The sequence below is a fragment of the Nipponia nippon genome, unplaced genomic scaffold (assembly GCF_047370975.1).
Source record: "Nipponia nippon isolate SJK-2023a ecotype South Korea unplaced genomic scaffold, ASM4737097v1 scaffold_3, whole genome shotgun sequence".
Lineage (NCBI taxonomy): Eukaryota > Metazoa > Chordata > Aves > Pelecaniformes > Threskiornithidae > Nipponia > Nipponia nippon.
This window is the reverse complement of record NW_028262347.1, coordinates 64,902,659-64,925,022: the sequence shown is the minus strand read 5'-3', so window position 1 is coordinate 64,925,022 and position 22,364 is coordinate 64,902,659. Positions and strand designations below refer to the sequence as shown.

Below are 22,364 nucleotides of genomic sequence, written 5' to 3'. Positions count from 1 at the left end.
AGCAGGAGCTGTGAAAAGAGAGGAGCCCCCACACCAGGGTTCAGCAGCCATGGCTTACCCTTCTGCATTCACTTTGTATGATTGTTTTACTTGAATTCGGTACAAGACCAGGTACTAATATGAACACCAAACTCTAAGTCTTTCTTCAAAAAAAGGGAACTGGAAATGTAAGCAGCTATTGTATGGACAGGTTGAGGATATTTTCACAGTCCCATCAGAGCTGATGGCAGAATTACATTTGGTTACTTTCCTTTTGGCACTAAGGAGGTGGGGCTAAGGAGAGAAGAGTGTATTGCACAATCCAGGGATTAGGGAGAAAAGACCATATTACCCAATCAAGGGATTTGAGGAGGCTTTTCTTTTAAATTCCCTGTTACCTGATCTCTCACATTTTCATCAGATGCAAGGTTAAAATTGGGAAGAATGCATTACTTATCTTGAATAGATGACTCTAGGTGACTATGTATGAGGAAATAAAAATCTTTGTGTGTTACAGTAAAGATCTCTTCCAGTTACCAATTATAGCCATCAGAGATAGCTTAGCTTTGTGTCTTTCATAAAAGAAAATAAGAAAAAGAAGCAGAATTTACTCCATTAAAAAAAAAAATCATCACATATGAGGTTTTTCTGAAACACGTTCATTAAGGGGAGAGCTCACACACAAGCTCTCTGGGTCCATCCTGCCCTGGAGCGCATTTCTCATAGTGCTTCTGGCCTGAGATTGCCCACAGCCTTGAATGAACAGACATAATGCTTGGCTTATGTTGTTGATGGCCATCACACCCCCAAGAAGGGTCTGGACAGAAGCTTGCTGTGGGCTGGGAGAGCCCAGGCTATTCCCAGAGGGAAAGACATGCAGTATCCTCTCTGGAAAGCAGAAAAGCTGTGCTCCAGCCAGACCCCCACTTTAGAGGGCACCAAAGTCTTCCAGGCCAGACTGTCAACAGCCATCTCTGCTAAAGGTTATGGTTTTTCTCCCTCTCAAATGGACTAAGATTGGATAAGTAAGGGGATATTTTGGGAAAGAACTGCCACCCCTAGGTCACTTGTCTGAAGGCCATCAGGTTAGCAGTTTCTAAACACCACATATAAACATTGTGAGGAGGCACCTTAACTGATGTATTGGTCTCAGTCCAGCTCGTAACTGCCCCAGCATCACAGCCAACATTAGTCATCCCTCCCACTATCTGCTGAAAGAAGAGAAACTAAGAGCTGACAAAACAGAGACCAAATAACCCAGCACTCAGTAATTTTGCTGTTCACTCTGGATCATAGCGCATTTATCAAACGATGATATGGCCCACATCAGACTCGAGGAAATGAAAAACATTGTTTTGCTCTTTGCCGCCCAGGCTGAATCAAGATTCGCAAGACCAAAAGAGAGTCCACACGAGCATTACAATGCTACCCTGTACCCAAGCCACTGTGAGTCTACTCCAGCACTGTTTGTTATGCATCAGCAGGGTTTGTTGAGCACCTTTCAGCATTCCTTTAACACCTGAAAAAGCTGGAAAAAAAGAAAAGCTGAAAAGCTGGAGAAGGCAACTGGTGCCTCCTCCTTTTTGCCATAGGTTTGCATTACATGGACAGGGAGAAGTCCAAAAACAGTCGCTATCTTTATGTCCAATTGCACATAATACATGTACATAACCACTTTACAGCCACTGCAACATAGTCTGCCACTATAGGGCTTGAAAATCTCCAGTATGGCAAATCTAAAGGGGAAAGGAAGCAGTTTATCATGACCATTTTGATAGTAAAGAATCAGAGATGCAGCACTGGACTATAAAGCTCACACTAGCCTTGGAGGCAGTAAAAAACTGTTGGAGCAAGCTCAGTAATTTAAATCTAACCTTGTAGGATGTGAAGCCCACTGTTTATGGAGTTACGTGTTCTTCGCTCATTGTATCATGCACTGTGCAGCCCCAGGTATATAAACCCATACAGAGCACCAGCATCTTGGCAGGAATCAGCAAAAAGACAGAAGTACACTGCAAGACCAAAGATAGGGCGTCACAGGCAAATTACAGAATGAAAAGGGAGAGGGAGCAACTCAAAAATAAAGAAATCCAGAAATTCTATCACAGTGAAAATTGGCCAGAAACAAAACAAAGAAACTACCTGCTCCAAAGGCAAATATACTGCCCTGCAAGAGAAGTGATAGTTGCAACTGTTGGCTACCTGCAGAGACAAAAATGAAAAATAAAGAATAGCTTAAGTTCTTCTCACTAATGGAAGGCCACCCACAACCAAACACGCCAGCTGCATCGGTACTACTTGCTAATTCCTTCTTCAATGTCATTTTATATCAGGCTAAAACCTGGAGGTGACTATAGTGCCAGCAGCAAAGGATCTTACGAGCACAAGCAGCTGGCAAGACACTGGTACTGGATATCCCTTAAGGCAATAGCATCAAGGGCACTTTTCTTTTGTTTCCTCTCTACACGGGTTTTTAACATGTGAATTCTCTCAGTGTCTCAACTTACAACTAACCTCAAAACTCATAATGAAACTTTATTCACATCTTTGGCATTGCACTTACTTTCACAGGAGAGTCCATTGCCCTCTAGGGCATCATCTCAAAACCATAAATGAGGCTAACATCAGCAATTAATAACCAAGGACCTGGCCTAGCATGCACCTACACACGGCATTTCATTGCCTTCAGAGAACCTACAGGATGCAGTGCTCAAGTTGGAATGAAACTGAATGTGTTTTCACAACAAAAGGATATACTCCTGGGATCATTCACTAATTGGATAAAAGCATAAGAACTACCCCATTACCATCCCTAGAGGAAACTCATTAGCAACCTAATGAAATAAAGTGATGACAGGAAGGTATTTTCTCATCATCTTTTAATGCTAACAGGCTTCAAAGCCATTTTGCTTCCTCACCCTCTCCTATGGTGCCCAGAAACCCCACGGCACCTCTCAGAGCATCACAGGCAGTCTCCTCTCCTGCGTATTACACAGCATCAGGGAGCAGTTCCAGAACACAGAGGGATTCTAAGATGTTCAACTCATCATCTTTGATGAATCTGTGCAATTGAAGCTTAATCCCTGCCCCATTTGGAAAATGTTCCCCAGTGGGTCAAGCTTTCTGATGAGTCATACAATTTAGAAGGCATATAATCCAATAATTAGGGGCTTTGCTGTTTGTTTTTATGAAAAGCCGAATTCAGGAACATTTGAAAGAAATTAGAAATATTGAAACAAATTTTACAATTGTGAAATATTTTCAAGTTAGTGACATTACAGATATTGAAGTGAGTACTACATAAGCATAGTGCTTCTTATAATTATGTCTATATTAAACACGAGAATTTCTTTTTCTCCTCCTGTAAAAAGTGTCAGGTCATACCACCAAGCACTCATGTATCATATAGCCCTAATCAGACATACTTTAGATGTACATATTAAACACACATTCCTTAGTAACAGTGAGGGAGGAATGGATAATTTTTAATCCATCTGAAGAGGATAATACAAACCAAGACAAAGTATTCGCCCACCACATTCCCACACCTACACTCTTCATCAGTAAACACCTTCTTCCAAGTCCCTGGACATTCAAAAAGATTCCACATCTCTCCACCAAGAACTCTTACATGCAGTCAGACAGCCAAAGACATCAACATTATTTATCTCTGCAATGCACCTATAGCCTAGTTGAGGCTATAGGGCAGCCAGCGGCACCGTTCCGCAATGCCAATGACTAAACTCATTGCTGATGGCATATACCTTATCGGCAGCCTGAGAGCGCAGCATCCTGCATCTTCTCATATCTCATGATTATCCACAAAGGTACACAGGAGGAGCAATGATGCGTTAAGTTAGCATGCCTCAAACCTAAGTACAATTAGACACCTTCGTTCCTTCTGACTACGTGGCCATTTGTCTACGACAATTGGGATTAGTGTTAGGTAGTCTGTAGGGCCAGTGAGCTGGGAAACTTTCTAGGTAGAATTTGAAGCCATAACACCTCAAAAAAAGAGTAGATGGACCAGATAATAAAATAGCAGTTTCCCATTATGGACTGTAAATTTTGAAGTTAGCTAAGCTTTCTAATGGAAGGGGATTCTAGCAGTGCCAGAGCTGCATTTAAAGGGAAGTCCAGGACTGAAAGGTTCAGGACCTCATTACAAAGCCTTTTTCTAGCATAAGTGTTTCAAACCACCAAGCTTCCTCATAAATGCAGTATAGAAAGTATCAGGGAAATCTAAGGCTCAATCCCAGAGTACAGACAGGCTCAGCCCTGCACCAGCTTACTTTGCCGAGAGTGCAGTAGTTAGTGACCATTAGTTCCTCAGCACCAGCCAATAAATCTTTCCCTTCCCCTTCAATCCCTTACCTACCTCTATGCTGAGCCATTTCAGTAAGTTAGTTGGAGGAGCTGAGACATTCAGAAGAACCACTTAGTGCCCTAGGGCAGCCTCAGGTTACCATAGCCCTTTAAAAATGAGCCCTCCCATTTGCTCAATGCACAAATAATCCAGAGGCAAAACTTGGGTATGTTGTACTCTAAACAAGATCAAATTATAATATTAACACAGAGCTGTCCTCTGCTTCTTCCCCAACTTTCAGGTTTTCTCTAAAAGTTGCCGTTTCAATTCTCTTCTGTTCTCCTCTCCTTTCAACCTGGATGAGAGGCCTTGCTCTTAGAGCCAGGGTTGAGGATACGTTCCCACTTTGTCACACAGACTCCATCTGCCATCTTAAATAAGTCACTTTATGTTCCTTTGTCTCTGTTTCTCAAAGAGGATTTACAAAGAATCAGGTCCTACACTGCCTGCGTTCGGTAGATATTATCACTTACAGATTACAGCCTTACAGATGGAAAAAGCTGAAACAAAGTATAATAATGGACAAATATTAGACTTTTTTGTTTGGTGTTAAAAAACAAACAGCCCCTTCCTTAACACTACACTGTCTCCTACTCCATTTGTGGGTCTCTTCTACAGACCAAGATAGGGAGCTGAGGTCTTTTGTAACTGAGAAACAATTCTAGTGAAATTTAAAGTGAAAAACCCCACTTTCCTTCCTAACCAGAGTCACCCCAAGCCCAGTGTTATCTTCAGAGAAGGATTCAGGCCCAGTCTGGACAGGGAAGGCTGTACAGGATCATGGCCGACCTGCGGCACATGGCAGCCAGCACACATTAGACAAGGTGGTGCTGGTGTGAGGGCCATATGCATCTTCATCTTCACCAATGAAATCCTTCCTGAATTAATTTATAGGCAAAATGCAAAAGACAAGTTTCCAAAGAGGGAAAGGGGAAAAAAAAAAAAAAAAAAGAAAGCCTTTATGATCTGGCTGAGATGCTATCAATCAACTTCCCTGCTGGCAGCATAAAGCAGGTTGCACATGCATCAGCGATGGCCTTCTTACCAGAAGCTCAGCACCCTGAGAGACAGGGTTACGGGAGAATTCAGGGGCTGGCACAACATGGGAAGCAGTTATACCCACAGGCCAGCACATCCACACCAAGAGAAGCGGGAAAAGAGAAATAAAAAGTGCAGTATAGACAGAAATGAGGAGTGAAACCAGAGAGACCTGGTGACTTTGGATGGGCCTGCAAACCTTGGACTCGGCTCTTGGCACAGCACTTCCTGTCAGACCTAAGGCCTTCACCGTGAGCAAACACATGAACATTTTATATGCATAAGTATGTATTATCTCAGAAGAAAGGACAGTTAAATAAAGGCAGAAAACCCACACACCATACACTGGAATTAGCAACGTAACGACATCCCTTCATCTTACATTCCTGGGCATTTATACAGAGCATGCACCGAGGCTCCCGAACACACAGCCCACTCTGGTACACTTTCCTCAACCCACACAAGGTCCAGCAATTATTTAGCAGAAAGTACAGATGGTTTTGCCACATAGCTACAACCTGCAAAACACACGGCAGAGTCCTTCATGCCCATGTCCTGCCATACATCGTCCTTCACCCTGCAGTTATTCACCGTGACGTCACCTTACCCATACACAGCCATCAAATACCCAGCACTAACCCCCATGGAGGCTCCTACAGACTCTGTACACGTACATACACGGTCTTAGCTTAATATATTCTTGCACTTTTTTCATACACACCCAGTCCCACACAGCTTTTCTCTGTTAAGAGTGACAAATGGGCAAATCATTCAAAAACCACAAGAGGGAAAAAACCCAACATCAGGACACACAGGGTGAACAGTATAATTGAGTTAATGCATTACTCCCACATACAGTTAAAAAAAAACAAACCAACTTTGTAGAGGGTGAGACACAAAAATGAGACCCAACTTTCAACATCCATTTTATTCCAAGGTGAAGTTCCTCATCATCAGTTCTGTAACTAGAAGAGGTTGCCACAAAGCTACAAGCCTCCCATGCATGATTATTTTCTTATTCTTCTTTCCATCTCCCTCTTTTCCTTAATATCTTGGAAATCCTTTGGCTGATCGTCAGTCTCTCATGCCCAGGCTGTGCTGGATTTACTGATAAAGAAGCAGGCAGAGCACAGAAGACTGTTGCATACACACATCACCTTCCCAACATCTCGGCCAAGTTGCCAAGTTTGCCAAATAAAATCCCCTGTCAAAAGCCTGGTGAAGTTTCAAGCAAATCATTTCATCAGCCCCATGACTGACCCGGGCGAGAAGAACCAACTACCTGCTCATTTATTCCAAAGGACTAGCCAGAACAAAAGTGTTTTTCCACCCCATCAAAGTTGTGTGGCACCTGATTCAGCATTTATTATCCGATGAAATTTTCCACCTGCAACAGTCCCAGGGCAATCTGAGGCTACAGGTCTGTGTCTATGCTACACAACAACTTTATTATTCACTCATAGAGGCTCTAGCTTTCAAATCACTGATGAATTTATCTCCTTCTGAGTATGTACTTAATTCCATTGAAGCTCACATGTGGCTTTACCCAGAGTTATCATTCACAATGTGTCTTTTGTAAAGTACTGCTAACCTCAGATACAAAGGAAGAACATAAGACATGCTCTAAATTCGAAGACAGTCCTTTTTTTTTTTGACCTAGAGACATTGAGGGCCAGACTTGCAGCCACATCTCAAAGTCAGGAGGGAACTTTAAATGTCAGCCTGGTTTTCCCATGGTGTTATTTTGGTTCTGAACTATCCTAGCCTTTTTCTGCATTTTGCTTCAACACCCAGCGTTTACATCAAAGCTTTATAAAAGGAAGAGCTTCATGAAGGCCCCTTCATGTACCAAAAACGTCCAGTGACATGCTTTGGGAGAAAATGATCAAATGGTGATGGATGTTTTAGGTGACAAAGTAAACTGAGTCACTGTAATGCGAGTAGGTGTTAACAACTCTGTACAGTACATAACCGAAACTCTTACCAAAGACAGTTGTAAGCAGATCTTATGAGATTAGGCCAGAGAGCGAGAATTATTTTCTTGAAGTTTGGTAGAAGATAAAAATTCATCCATCATTTTCATGCAGAACCACCTCACTCATTTATAGAAATAGGATGTATGAAGATTTAAGGTAACTTAAGTGAAAAAAATCAACACAATGAAAAGATCAAAGGCTTGTGTTGGGTGTTTTCATTTTTACAAATGTCATTCAGCTTTAATTATTTATAGTGCTTCACAGTACACTAGTAAATGCTGTCATGTTTCATAAAATAATTAAGTCTTAGTAATAGGAGACACCTCTTCCATCCTGTCTCTATTTAATATTTACTGAGAAGTGATGTGCGTTTTATGATCATTATCATGTCTGTAAATAAGTGAAGCAAAAAATGAGGATGTTTCCTCTCCTTAAATTTCTATATTGGTCTAAGGCCCCATCTGTAGTCCCAGTTACTTACATGCTCATCAACAGTGACGAGGCTTGTGTAATCGGAATTCCCAGGATTTCTCTGCCATAACTTTTTCCCCTTCAAATGCAGTAACAAAACCCACTCTAATTATAACTCCAGCTACTTTTTGCCACAACAGACAAGCAGTTATTGCTGATGGTGCGGGAGGAGAGGCCAGCTTGATTCTTGGCTTCTGCTTGCAGAGGAAGGGTCGGGAAAGCACACAAGGCACGTCCCAAACAGATTCATTTGGCAAGTCGAGAGAAACATCAGCCAAGGAAACTCAAGCCACCTATTACAGACAGCAACATTTCTGAGTGGAACTGGACGGCCAACAGGCACGGTGAGTTAAGAGCACCTCCAGCCACTTCCATTACTAAAAGTGAAACATTTAGTTTCCTGCTCAGACATGCCATCGTAGCCAAAGATAAAGCATGATAACCAAGCCGCCAACCCGCTGCCTATTAGCGGCACAGGACTCTGAGCCGATTCGTTATGGCCCCACTTTTGGAAATCCCCGAGCCATGTACAAGGAAGAAACCCTAAAGCCTGCCACCCGCTGCATCAGGCAGGATTTCTCCACTTGGTCAAAATGAAATGACATTTCTCTAGAGTGACAAGTGTTTGCCAAACGCCATTTGAGCTCTCACAAGAGGGCCATTAAAACTTACAACTTTATTTCCAGTGCCACTCATCAAGATTCCCTGGATTTATAAATAATAAGAAGAAATTAAAACCCATTTGCATTATTGATGGTTTTGGTTGATTTGCTTTTTGGCTTGTGTTGTCTGTTTTCGTTTTTTGTTGTTGTTGGGTTGGTTTTTTTTGTTTGGGGTTTTTTTTTTCTTTTGGTTTTGTGGGGGCTTTGGGTTTTGGGCTTTTTTACATTTTACTATTTCTCTAAGCTTAAACAATTAAATGAAAAGACTGCATTTCAGAGAAGTTTTTAGAGCTGCAAACACCTGCAGGAAACCTGCCAGATAGATTTTATTTCCAAGGTTTTCTCTAGCCATAGCTTCTTATTTTGGAAATTTTCTTATTCAGCATCTCTTTGGCATAATCTGAATTTCTCTTTATTTCAAGAATTACTTTGGGAAAGCTACTTTAATCTCTACTTGAGCTAAAAGAGACCATGAGGTTCCTCACCAAACTGTGCAGTGACAAAATAATAAAAGTTAAAAGCAAAGAAAAATTTACCCACTAGCTTTGTGTCACAATATCTTGTAAATACTCTGCTGGCTCTAGAAATGTAGGGGGTAAATACTACCCCAAGACCCAGTCTGTAGAGAGCATTTCTCTCTGGCACGGGTACATATTTAATTAACTTTTTTTTCCCATTTGCCGATTTCTTCACAGTGGGGTACAAAACTGAACTTTTGGTTCTATCGGTTTATGAAAAAAAATTTAATTTTGTGAGCCCATAGTTCAGATTTTAAGCAGAAAATCTGAAAACATCTTTAAGATATGTAATTCCATATTTGTAGGGTAAAAAGTTAGCCCTAAAAATCACTGCTTAGCTGTTGGCATTCTGATGTTAGCATTATTAAGTCGGTTGGCCCCATTTAAGCGCATGAGGCTGATAACGGGACTCCATTTCTCTGAGCTTTCATTCAGTCTGCACAGGCACCAGCTCTGCAAGATACCCCCAATTAAGGGATCGGCACTTCTGATTGCAGATCCCCCCTGCCCTCCCTCAGCAGCCCCGCACCGCCGGCGGGACCAGCGGCACCCACCGGCTGCGCTCCAGCGGCGGCACCCCCCCATTACCTCAGGCAGGGCAGGCGCCCCATCTGCAAATTAAGATCCACTTAAGGGATGCGTGTTGGCAGCACATACACATGCACAGAAACAGACACTCATTAAACCCATTAGCTCACGCACAAGCACAGCTAAGTGGCATATCCCCACTGTGTATGCATACATCATTACAGCATATTACTAGAAAGAAAACAGCAAGCAAACATCTACTCTTAACAGGATGACGAGCTTTTGGTACGGACAGCAAGCTTCATGAATGTCAGGTGCAAGGCAGGTATGGCTGGGGACACAGCAAGGTCAAGGGAGTTTTCGAGCTCCCTGTGAGGCACACCTGTGTTATTTAAAGCAAGTTTTTCCTCCTGATGGTTCGATAGGGGGGACAAACATGGCTACACTGGTATTTACTACACAAAATGATTACATATCTAATACAGCAGTTTCTGCATTGTAAGCCACTGGCCGCATCAGTACAAAACATTGTTTTCTGAACTATGTTACTTATTGTTTCAGTGCAATTCTGGAGAAACTAATGAGTTATTTGTATGCAACAACTATGTCATTAGCTAAATAGATCTGCATTATAATAAAAGCAGTTGCTTTTTAGAAAAAAAAAAAAAAAAGAAAAAAAAAGAAAAGGGGGATAAAGATAATACTTTAAGCCAGACTCAGGTAAACCATAGTTTCATAATAGGAAGTGATTAACATACACAAGTCGGTACAGGAAATTTTTCTTCCTTTTTTCCCTTGCGACAATACCTTGACCCCTCTTTCAGCCACCTATTTCATTCCTTCAGTTGCAAACAACAGATTTTTTACATGCATTTTCATGAATCTTTATTATTTTAAGCAAGTTCCAACTGTTGGTTTCTTTCTACTTGTATAAATACAGATATATGGGTGTATGTCAATGTAATGCACCTGCACAGAGAATCCTAAATGAGCTGTTTTAAAGTCTGTCTGAAGCCTTGAATAATTTCTATTGTACCAGTGGACAAGGGAGTCCAAGTGCCAACATAAATAGATTTTCCTGTATATAATATAGTCATTTACATTTACGAGTGTATTTCAGCACCATAATTTACTGAGAGAAATGGTAGCAATTTCAGGAGCCTGAGGGGTGCGGGTTGTGGAGAGCTCAGTGGAGGTCCTTTGTGGAAGTTTTCTACTCTTCTATCTACTCAGATTGTTCTCGTTACAGACAAATGAGAGAGTGCACATTATTTGTAGGAAACGAGCTCAGAAAGAATAAAAGGTGTGGAAATCCAAGGATGCAAAGAAAATGTACTTTCTCACACATATCCTAAGTCAGGTAGAATGAGTAATATGCATCAAGAGATGCTTAGGAAAAGGCTTTTATGCCTGAAGGTTCAGGACTTGTTGTACACTTGCCTAGATGGAGGAGAGGAGAGGGAGGAGGAAGAAGAGAAAAAAAACCCTACATTTCCTCCTACGAGCGTTTATTATGAAACCCTTACAAATATCAACCATGCAAAAATCTTCAAGAATACCCATGTCTTTAACACGCTTCTACAGAATCTAGAGAACAGGACGTTATAAACAGATTTGAATATCTCCCCCCGCCAAAAAAAACGGGGGGGGGGGAAGACACCAAAATTAGAGCCTGAACAGAACACCTCCAAGATTTACTGCAAGCCCCATGCCTTCGGTACCAAGAGCAGACGCATTAGCAAACCTGTCTCATTAGTAGCTACTTCAACAGCGCACCCACAGAATCTGCCTTTACCTGCAAGAGGCAACTTGCCCCTAAACAGCACGTGCTGGGAAGACTGTCAGGGCAGAGATGCAAAAGTACCGAGAGAGAACTGATGTAACGCTCTTTAGGTGTCCGGTAAGTTTTCCTTTTCACATCGCTCACCTCATTGAGCCTGGTATGAATCATCCCAAACTTGACACTCACCAGTGAGACCATCAACCCTTACGGGGAAGCCTCTCTGCATACATGAAGTATTATATAAAACTTCAGCTATGAAGAGTGTTTCATTACACCGTTTTTAAGCCCCACCACATGCAGAGACTCAAACCATTACTAAGCTATCTCAAATGTAAATTGACAGCACATTAAGAAGAAGTATCTCCGTGTTAGGGGAGATTCTTCAGCTAATTTACCTAGAGCTAGTGGCACTCTTTCCTTGCAGAGACAAAATAAGTAGCAGCTCTGTGCTCTCTATCCTCCCAGTTAAGCGGGCTCATCCCTAAGCACACTAGAATACCAGTTAGTGATGGTGTGCTGCCTCCCCTGGGGCTTTGCAGCCAGAATTAGGTAAGACTCGAGAACTTTTTGGCACGAAGCTTCTCAGACAGCAAGCACTTTCAGCAGCTGCTGGCCATTCGCAGATGCCAGGTGGTTAACAGAAAAGCAGACGAACCCCACCGACAGCCCCTTCAGACAGGTGTAGTTACAGAAGGAAGAAACCCATTTATTTGATCTCAGACATACGGGATAAATGCACGGCCATAAAAAATACGAGACCCTGGTTATGCAAGCGCCACCCTGCTTGGGCTGTGCCCCACTCGTGGGGGTGCCGGGCACGGCGGCCCACCTCTCTGGCCAACCGCTGGGGCTTACGCAACGGCCACCGGCACGGGTGGGGAGCGGAGACCGGCGCTCCCCGAGACTTCCCACGGAGACACCCCTCTCGGGAGCAGCGATGCCACCAGAAAGGGGTTTCCGATCCCTTTCGCCAGCGTTTGGAGGCGCCGGGAACGCGGGCGGGCGTGTTTTTACTGAAAAGGGCAAAGCGTAAAGCCCGAGCTATTCCCCTGGCAGCCGGGCAAGATCCCCGACTCTCTCCGCGAGTAACTCTGAAGTTCACCCTCGTACCCGTCCCCCTCCCCATCTCCCCTGGCGCTGCCGCGCCGGAGGAGCGCCGCAACCCCGGGCGGGTCGCCGGCCTAAGGGAGCGCCGACCGGGGGGCGGCGGGGGGGCTCTTTTAGGCTTCGGGATGCAGAAAAAGCCCCCGCAGGCTCCAGGGCGCTGCCTCCACGCCGCTACCCGGCCGCGCCGCCGCCGCCGGACCCCTCCGGCCGCCTCCCCACCCGCGGGCGCCCCGTGCCCGAGAGGGGCACCGAGGGCGCCCGGAATCTGCCCCGCCCGCCCGCCGGGCGCCCACCTGTAGGACACCTGCTTCCTGAAGGTGAGACTCCGCAGCTTCTCCTCCAGCGACTCCTCTGCCGCGGACAGCCCCGGCTCCTCCGGGACCCCGGCGGCGCCCGCCGCCTCCCCACCACCCTCGGCCCCCCGGCAGCCGCCGCCACCCGCCGCCCCGGTCTCCTCCCCGCCGGCTGCGGCGGGGGGGTTCATTGCGGCGGGGCAGAGGGGCCGAGAAGGAGGGGGGGGCGGAGGAGGCAGGCGGGGGGCGGCCGGCGGCTGCAGGCGCTGGGGGGCGGCGGTGGCCGGGGGGCCGCTGCTCCCGGGGCGGCGGGGCGCGCTGCGAGCCGCGGCGGCTGCAAATGGCAGCGCGGCCGCGCAGCATCCATCGGCGGCCGCACTGCAGCGGGGCATTGTGGGAAACTCCCGGCCGCCACGCCCCCCGCCACGCCCCGCCGCCCCCCCGCCAATCGCCGCACCGCTCCTGCCGCCACGCCCCCGCCGCCACGCCCGGCCGCGCCACGCCCCCGCCTCAGCGGGGCTCGGGGCCGCAGGTTCTGGCCTCCCCCTGCCCCGTCCCCTCCGAGCGTCCCGTTAAAAACGCCTTTGGGAGAGCGAGCTCAGGTGCCCGGAGCACCCCGCGGTGCCCTCGGCTCCTTACACCCCGCGCTCCTTCACCTGTTAGTCCCTTCCAATTTTTTTCCCAGGCAATCTCCTTTTCTCCCGCTCAGAATCAAAGCACCCAACGCCAAAGAGAGAGCTTCTGATGCAAACATCACCATGCCCCTTAGTAAAATAACTTGTCTTCCCGGCTTGTTGCCCCCTTCTCCCTTTTGTTCATTGGGGGAGACTAAGGAAAACTTTGCAGGGAGGCGTCAGTGTGGGGCTGTTTAAGCACATGAGCTGACAGTGACAATAAGATAAAAAAAATACAGCAAAGGTCAAGGTCTGGGACTATGCAGAAATTATAGCAGGAATTATGCTCAGCCAGTGCTTTATTTTCTGCATCCAAAACCAACTTCTCCAAGGCAGTGCAATCCAAAATAGAAAGACGTAAGAAAAAAAGAGGAGAAACACAAACAATGACACTCTACAGAGAAGGCAAAGCCTACGGGAACAGATTTCAGAACCACCCCTTCTCCACAGACGACTTCCCTGCGTGGCCTTGCCCCTTCTTTGTGATCCTTGTGCCACAGCACGGCCAGCGACATGAGCAAAAGTCAAACAGGTAACAGCAGTGACCTGCTGCCCATATGCACCAGAGCGCAAATGTTGCAAAATCTTGGGCGTGAATCAGACGTACGACAGTCATCAGCTTCTTTACACCTGATTCCTGCTCCTTCTCCAACTCTGTTTAAAGATTCAGCTGCTCCATCCTTAGCACATACCATGTATACATCTTTTGACTTCAGCAATGATAGGCTTTCCAAGCCAGCCAGTTAAGGTTTTCCTGTCCCTTGTTGGCAGTAGAGAAGAGTGAGGAAGAGTGGATCTTTTCACTACAGTTCAAGCATTGAAAAGTTTAACCAACTTTCAAAATGAGATTATATCCATATGCATAAATGATGCACATATTATCTATACGCACATATGCTTCCTCCAGTATGTATATAAATTTTCTCCCCAAAACCTCAGAGTATTTTTAGTTACTAATGAAGCAGATGATAGAAGAAAGCATAATTAACCAATGTAATACATGGCTTACTAGAAGCAAAAGTAAAGCTCTTATGCAGAACTGTAAAAAGAAGGTCTGGATCCTGCTCTGAGCTGCGTGCAGGGAGACCTGCAAACCAGCATGGAGCTCTGCTGAAGCCATCGACGCCTTTTCCATGCAGAGCTGGGACCTCAGGAACTTCCAGGGAAATTAGCAGCCAATATTGCTAGTGAAAGCATCCAATTTAAGAGCACATGACAACTCGTTTCTCAGAAAGACTACGACATTTTGAGGCAGAGCTGTCGCAGACCAGTTCAGACCTCACCCAACAGCCAGCTTCAAGGATGAGGAGCAGTGCCACAAGCCCCTCTCTCATCAAGGGGATCTTCAAGGTTTTGTCGTTAGCGAAAACCGTATGTTCTGTTGCTATGACAAGATGCCAATGGCATGTGCAAAAAATACTTTAATTGCAGATTAATTTTGCACTTGGAGAGCAGAACAGTATGCATCATCTCACAGCTTTCTTCTTTTAGCCTTTGGCCCTCATGAGAACAGCTCTGTGGCCTGTGCCCTGGCAAATCGCACCACCTCCCCCAGAGCATCTGGAGCAAAGCCTAACAACGAATCAGAATTTCCTACGCCCCCCCTCCGCCAGCAAACATCCACGCCACCGAGCCACGTCCTCCTTCTCCAGCACAAACCCTACCGTAGCCCCTGCTCGTCAATAACCATTTTGCCCACATGACCACATTTACACTGAGCTCCGGGATTACCTGTTTTTCCTCTGACTGCTGCAATTTGCATGACTCATTTGCAACATGAAGTGCTAAATCGACTTCCTATGCCTTTTTCTGAATATAAGCAATTATGAGAGAATCTGAGGCTCATGAAGGAAAGCCCTGCTTACACAATTACACCTGTGGCAGAGCTGTCAGTTCCTGTGGTTTGAGAGAGGCAGCAACAGCAGAAACTCCGTCAGAGCATCACGTTTGCTCCAAGACGTGGCTGCAGACATACCGCTGGATCAGGAGGGAAAGGGTGAGCACAAAAATAGATTTTTAGCAGGTTTTGCCAGTATCTGGGATCATCATGCTGGCAAAAGCCTGAATTCCCACGGCTGGGATCTCATTTCTTAAGCTCAGCAGTCGGGTTAAGAGGAGCACCTCGCATCAGTCTGCGGTGACTCCCCTGCTCATCTGGGAGAGCTGAGAGGCTTCAGCAGGTGGGAAGCTCTTTTTCCTGGGTGGAAACATCTCGCCATACTGCATGCCTTGAATAGCAGGGTGGATGGTGGGAATGAAAGAGGAAATACGGAGAAAGGAGGGAATGTAGCCTTTGGAGTAAAGCCAAGGGAAGGCGGTTTATTCCATTACTCACATGCCTGTTAAATCCCAATCCAGGCTGTGTGCACTGCGATAAGTTTTATTCAGAGTAGGAGGGACTGAAAATCCTATTCCTAATGGAAAAGAAGTGGATATATGAAAAAGGGGGAGTGGGGAAGAAAGGGGTGAGGCAACCCTACTTGTTCAGTGTGCCAGGCTAGCCAGTGAGATGTCAGTCTACTTCGAATGGTTCATATTCCCTAACGTCATACAAAATTCTCCCTCAGGATAGCCTTCAACATTCATCCTTCAGGAAAACATACAAAAATATGTATACGTATGCTTATACACACACGTGTGTGTGTGTGTATGTATTTGCATCCCCCCCAGTTTTTATTTTTTTTTAAGCATAACTGAACCAGCAGCCAGCTTCCCTTCCCAGATCCAATGCGGGTAGATATGCCCACAAAAACATTCACTTTTGGTCAGCATTTGAAGTTCAAATAGGGCACCACTTCTCCACTGGGTAACTGAGGGATGCTGAGGCTTAACATGGAGCCACCTGCCCTCACCTCAGCAGATCACCCTGTTGGGCAGAGCCGCTTCACCCTGCAGCTCTGCCAGCGCTAGCTCCCATTAGCTCTCCGGCAAGTTACTGCTTTCTGCTACATTCTTGGGGTTTTTTACCATTTTCCAGCTATTTCGCAGCACTGCTCCCGTTTCTGCACGTAGGCTGCAACAGCCAGAAATATGCCCTGATTCCTGTTGCCAAGGTGTTCACTGGAGGTGACAACAAGGGCCTGATCCTGGCTTGGAAGTGCCTGGGTGCTGCTCCTTCACAAACGCCATGGATCAAACCCAGGTTTTTCCCAAATAGGTTTATTAAAAAAAGGGCTAACTAGAACCTAAGCATTTCTTTAGACAGTGGAAGCGAGACAACCCAACAGACGTGGACTTACTCTACAACGTTTATTTTTCCTTGGTTGCATCACAGCAAAGAGAAGGGCCAGAACTTGTGATTTCCTCCTTACGGGAGATCCACAAGAAAGTAATTTTATAGCAACATACAGAACTTGTGTAAATACAACTTAAGATTAATTCAATTATAAAAAGTTAAACAAGTCATTCCCGGCTTCTGTGGGGACCATTTGAAGCCTACAGGAGACAGCACCAAGAAAATGAGAAACCATATCAATCACTTTTTGAAGCACAAACTGGGGGGAGACAAGACATACAAGCATTATTCACTGAACACAAAGTGAAACATGCTTTTGTTTCTAATTACTACCTCCTCTGGATCACCTTGTTTTGGTGAATCTCAGCGAGCTTTATAGAGAGGAGGAAGCCACCACTGTCCCCATTTCACAGACCAGGAATCTGAAGCATGGAGAAGGGTCAGCCAAATTTACCAGCATGCCATGAGCAGGACTAGACCCAGAAGCTCCTCGGTCCCTATCCAATGCTCTCTCTCTACAGGACATGGCTCCTGCAAAATAATTTTATCTATGGAAAAGGTACAAGCTTTTGCTCACTGCTTCTAAACCTCAAGCTAATGAGGTCCATACTTCTAAAAAAAAAACCCAAGGCAAACAAACCAGGAAAGGAAGCACCAGTGATGAATCTGCCATGAAATACCTGCAGGGGTGGCGAAGTCTGTGCTGTTGTAAACTAGGTACAAGCGATAGCTAACAGCAAAGCGTGAAGACTTACGACCCACACCACGCCGTGAGAGGCATTGCAAGCTGCATTCGGACACCCTTCCTCCTGCCCTGCCATGGGAATCGGCCTGAGAAAGACCATCAAAATACAGCCTTGAGTTCAAACAGTAACATGCTTTTCAAAGAACAGCATGTACTGGAGGGTGATAGGTAGTGAGGCTGACAGCTCAGCACCCGGCATTTCTCCGTTGTATGTGGGTTTCTTTCTTAATCACAGACTCCCTGCAGCATCGCCTGCTGTACGGTGCCTGAAGGGTAATACTGAGACCCGAGGAGATTCTTAACCAGTCGTTTATCACCGGTCAGTGTTTTGTATGCTCGGAGGAACTGAGCTCAGCTAAAACTAAGCTGAGGGTAACTTCCCCAATCAGTCACGGTCTAATGATTTTCCTCTAAAAATGTTATGTATGGCTTAATGCTGCTAACAAGTGCCCTGGATCAATAGTTCTGGCAAGTGAAATTGCCTGTTCAGAAAGCAAGGGGCACCCAGCAGCAGCAGGAGAAAAGACGGCGGCCGCAATAACCTCTGAAACGATGAGAGCAAAGGAGCGGGATGCAGAACTTCAGGGTCAAAGTAGGGCCCTTCTCCCCCCACTTTCCAAGAGAAAGCACCACAGACCTCCTTCAAGTACAGAAGCTGTATTTTGTGAGAAAGAGCTGCTTCGTGATCTGCTGTGACCGAGGCGGGGTTAGATGGTATGTTGTGGTGCGGGAGCCGGGCTCTGCCTGGCAGAGCTGTTTTGTTTCAGCACTGCACAGAGGCTGCGTGTGCGATGGGACAGACAAAAAAGACACGATAGGGAAAAAATAACCCTCTCATTCCAATTTCCTTTTCTTGTGATTGTGAATGGTGGTGGGCAGCAAAGACAATCCTTGGGTTAAAAGCACCAGGGTAGAACTTAGGAGAGAAGAGCTTTTTTTTTTTTTGCCTTTTTTTCCCCCTTCACTGCCAATTTCTTTTGCTACTTTAACCTCTTTTGCTCAAAACCAAGGCATTTCTGAAAATCCGCATCAGCCACAAATTTAGTGCAGGCCAAGGTGTTCCGATTTTCACGGTACGCTGCCTTTCCCAACCTCTAAAGCAGCCTTCTTTAAGAGGCCTTGAAAAGGAGGCACCGAAGCCATCTGTCACGCTCCCATTTTCCGTTCAGTAAAGCTGGAACTGTTACTTCCATTGCTAGTATCTCCTGCAGAGGATAAGCTCTTGGTTGCTATTATATGGATGCATGGTATTCATATACGAGGTCCCTTTCCCAGTAGAAAACTGGTGTGACACAAGCGACTGTACCATTTGTGAAGCCAGCTCTGCACAGGGTAATTTTCACATCTGCACTAGGCCATCCACCGCCAAGTTTCCTGGATGGCCAGGAAAGCCACAGAGTCCCCAAACTGGAAGAAATGAGGTATTTTCTTTTCCGTGACTGCGCAAAGTAGCAAAGGTCAACTCTGTCCCCTGGCTGGACGCTGCTTCTGGGCTGCGGGGCTTAATCTCGACTGTTCGCACAGGCAAATTAGCAGCTTCTGAACTGCTGGAGAAAGCTCCTGAGCTATCTCAGGGGTGAGTCAGGGTAAGGGAAGGAGCCGAGGCCAGCAAAGGACCCAACCTCTAAAAGCCAAAGCAGAAAGAAAAGAGCTCTTGAAAGAGTTCAGTTTCAGCAACCAGTTGCCCAGTGTAAAGTCAGTGCAGGGAAAGGCCTTACCTTTCAGAGGGCTATTTGGCCCACACAAATCAAACTCCAGCACGCTCGAGCAGACTGGTATCACTAGGCTGAAGCTCGTGCCCCCTTGAGCATCAGCCTTCCTGGATCCTGCTTTTGTTTAGTGAGAATTTAATATTAACGGGGCTGTATTTCATAGTTGCACCCAAATGCCGTTATCATTATTAAATGCCATCAGCCTTCACCTAATTTCCACCCATTATTGACAGACATAATTCTCCGCTTATCTCAAAAAAAAAAAGGGGGGGGGCAGCCAGCTTCAGTAAAAACCCACACCGTTGCTTTTAACCTTCTCTGTCAAGCAACGTGCTAAATTACCGGAGTTCTGCCGTGTTGAGGACGGATACATTGCAACCAGTGCCGCACTTGGGAAAGCCAAAGGACCAGATCTTTTCCAACCATCAGGAAAGCAAACAAGTTGTACTTGCTTTTTCTACAGAAAATATTTATTTGCAAGAAATGAAAAGCTACATACATGTTTAGGCTACAAAAGCAGGTAGTCTGTTCTCGCATAGAATCAAGCAGACAATTTAAAAAGGGAAAACAGCAATTTCTTTCCACCCGATGCTCATGTTTGCAGTGTGAACAATCGGGTGGGACCGTATCCAGATGACAGCGCGTGTACAAAAATAGAGAGGCCATTGAACACACATACACAGAGTTAAACAGACTTATGGCAAAAGAACAGAGATCTCTGCGGTCAGAAGAGGCTCCAACGCAGTTTACCGAGGACTTTAGGGGGGTGTGCTTTTGCACTAGTATCGCTGTCCTTTTCATTTTAGATAGTTTTAAATGTTTGCACAAACCCATACTGTGTCCACGTGAACAGAGAGAAGGGGAAAGACCAGCTGAAACGCCTCGGGGGTGACTCACAGTCACAATGGATTGTTTCGCATGGCCCAAGGCAATGGCTTTCGCCCTGGATACCTGTTTCGCTTCAAGAAGGTAACACCAGGTAATTTACCCTTTGAAAGCCCAGCAAATCTCAGGCAAACTGCGATGTACATGGCCCTCTGAGAGCAAACCTCTTCCCTTCACTGGCACCCTACTGCAGCCCCGGGGCGGTTAGGGCAGTAGGACTCCCAGGAAGGGGGGGACCTTTAGGTCCTCTCCCAGAAGACCAGCTCAACAAATTGTGTTCCTTGAGCTGTCAGCTCCCAGGGGCCACTTTTTAAGGCTAACTTACACCATTAAAACAAACAAAAAACCCCATTCAAAGCCATAATCCTGCAGAACAAAAATGACACCCAAAGATACAATAAAGCCTAAAGCAATTATTTTTTTGTACCAAGCCAGAGGTGTCCTACAGAAAGGCCACACAATTTATGCATATACCTAAAGTGACACAATGCAACAACTTTCAGTCAAAAATTGCTAATAGGACAGCCTTCAGACAGCAATTCACACTACGGTTTTACAAGTGCTCTGTGTCATGGAATGTGAACAGGTTTCTGAGAGAAACACCTGGACTTTCTGTTGCACCAAGTGGAATGTGCCCTGTGTGTTCAGGTAGACGCCTTTATTTAGTGATGCTTACTACATTAAAAATACAACTCTGCTGTTTTGTTTTTTTTTTTTAATTGCTCACCATGCACACGTGCACGGATATACACACGCTCGCACTCATTCTTGCTATCTGCACAAATGAAGAAAGCAAGACACAGTTACATCAGCACCAATGAATTAAAATCCGATATGGCAAAGTCAGATACAAGCAGAGTTCTGTTAAAAGAAATTGATTACTTGCCTCTGCTTCCCCCTCTTTCCCTTCCACTCCCTTAATTACGGGCTGGCTAAAGTTCAAAAAGATTTTTACCTGCTGGTTGGAAGGAAAAATGGCATATACCATAAAGGTCAGATATGCATAAACAAGACTGCATAGTATTAAAGAGCAAGGGGAAGAGTAAAGCTAAAACAAGGGGGAACTACTGAAAAAGACTATCATTGCTGATTTATGGAATCAAGAACTAGGAAGGATCCCTGCGACATCAGGAGTCCCCTCATCGGCCACTTCTTTCATCTTTTCTGTAAGACAGGTCTACAAATCCAGCTTTCCCATGTTTTGTTCTCACCTATTGAGTTCCAGCTCTGAGAGGAAGAGTACGGAGATGGGCTTTAGGGCAGAGAAGAGACTACTTGTAATAAAGAATATCGACATGCCATTTCAGCATCACAAATGAGAGTTTCCTGCGAGATGCACTCTTTTCTACATAAGAAGTCAATTCAGGTATATACCTTGGTAAAGCAGAAAAAGGCCTGACATGAAAACCATAAAAACAAATGGCAATTTCTCTCTCAATCCTGGAGTCTCCAAAGGATGCTGATCACCTAAGCAATGCAGTAGTAACTGAGATCACAGCCTCAACAGATCCCTGAATGCCCACTGTCATTGCATCCGCCATGAGAAAGCTGCAATATCCTGGCCCATTGATTGAATCCTTACATCCTATTTGTAAAGACCTTAACACGTCAGCCAGTTCATTCATCTTGGCAACCCCCAAAGCTGTTTATCCTTAACACTATAGCGCAAAGCAGCAACACATCATAGCACTACGCCACTTATAGAGGCGAGTGTAACTTTTGTAGTTACAAAGTACTGACCTACCATTTCACCTTCAGAATACAAAATGTTCTCTTTCTAATTAGTGACTTGAGAAAAATATTTTAGTCACCAAGAGTATAAAAATACTCCATATACTTCTGTTCTTAGCTGCGTGGGTTTTGTACAATGGCCTCTTGGCATTAGCTAGAATCTAGAGCCCAAATACTCAGTGGAAATCCCTCCCAATGTAGCAATTAGTATCATTCATTTACTTGACCTACATTCTAAATGTGTCTAGACAGAATTCACTGCTGATAGTTTGGGGGGATGGGAGCGCAGAGGTGGGTTGTATTTTTAACAGGGAAAAAAAAAAACCCAAAGAAGAAAAGTTTTTATATTCATTTTCAGCTCTACATTAGAAAAATGAAGAATACATTGAGACACATTGTTACACAGAGAGATACGGAAGAGGTCCCCTGCCAGTATAAATCAGACCTGCAGCCTCCAAAGGCGGTGAAGGAAAAGCGTGCTGCGTTGTATCAGCTGGGATCTGGCCTAAGAACCTCAGCCTAATCCATTATTAGTCTGTGCTGCTGAAAAATATTGAATGGTACAGCTGAAATAAGAGAAATGCAGCAAAGAACTATAAATAGCCTGGGGAAAAAAAAAAAAACAAAACACCAACAACATTATCTACACACTGGTAACAAG

General features: G+C 45.2%; 1 protein-coding gene across 6 annotated transcripts in view; it reads right to left on the bottom strand.

Annotated features, from left to right (window-relative positions):
- Positions 1-13,113, bottom strand: part of DGKI (diacylglycerol kinase iota) — a 227,515-nt gene extending 214,402 nt beyond the window's left edge. For 3 of the 6 annotated variants that reach the window (XM_087765040.1, XM_087765036.1, XM_087765037.1), the window contains exon 1: positions 12,722-12,915. In XM_087765040.1, the coding sequence (XP_087621166.1) occupies positions 12,722-12,912 (191 nt within the window). In that variant the 5' untranslated portion in view covers positions 12,913-12,915. Of the gene's footprint in view, positions 1-12,721 lie in introns of all 6 variants that reach the window. The other 3 variants (XM_087765034.1, XM_087765035.1, XM_087765039.1) reach the window with 2 other exon arrangements.
- Between the last annotated feature and the right edge of the window lie 9,251 nt (positions 13,114-22,364).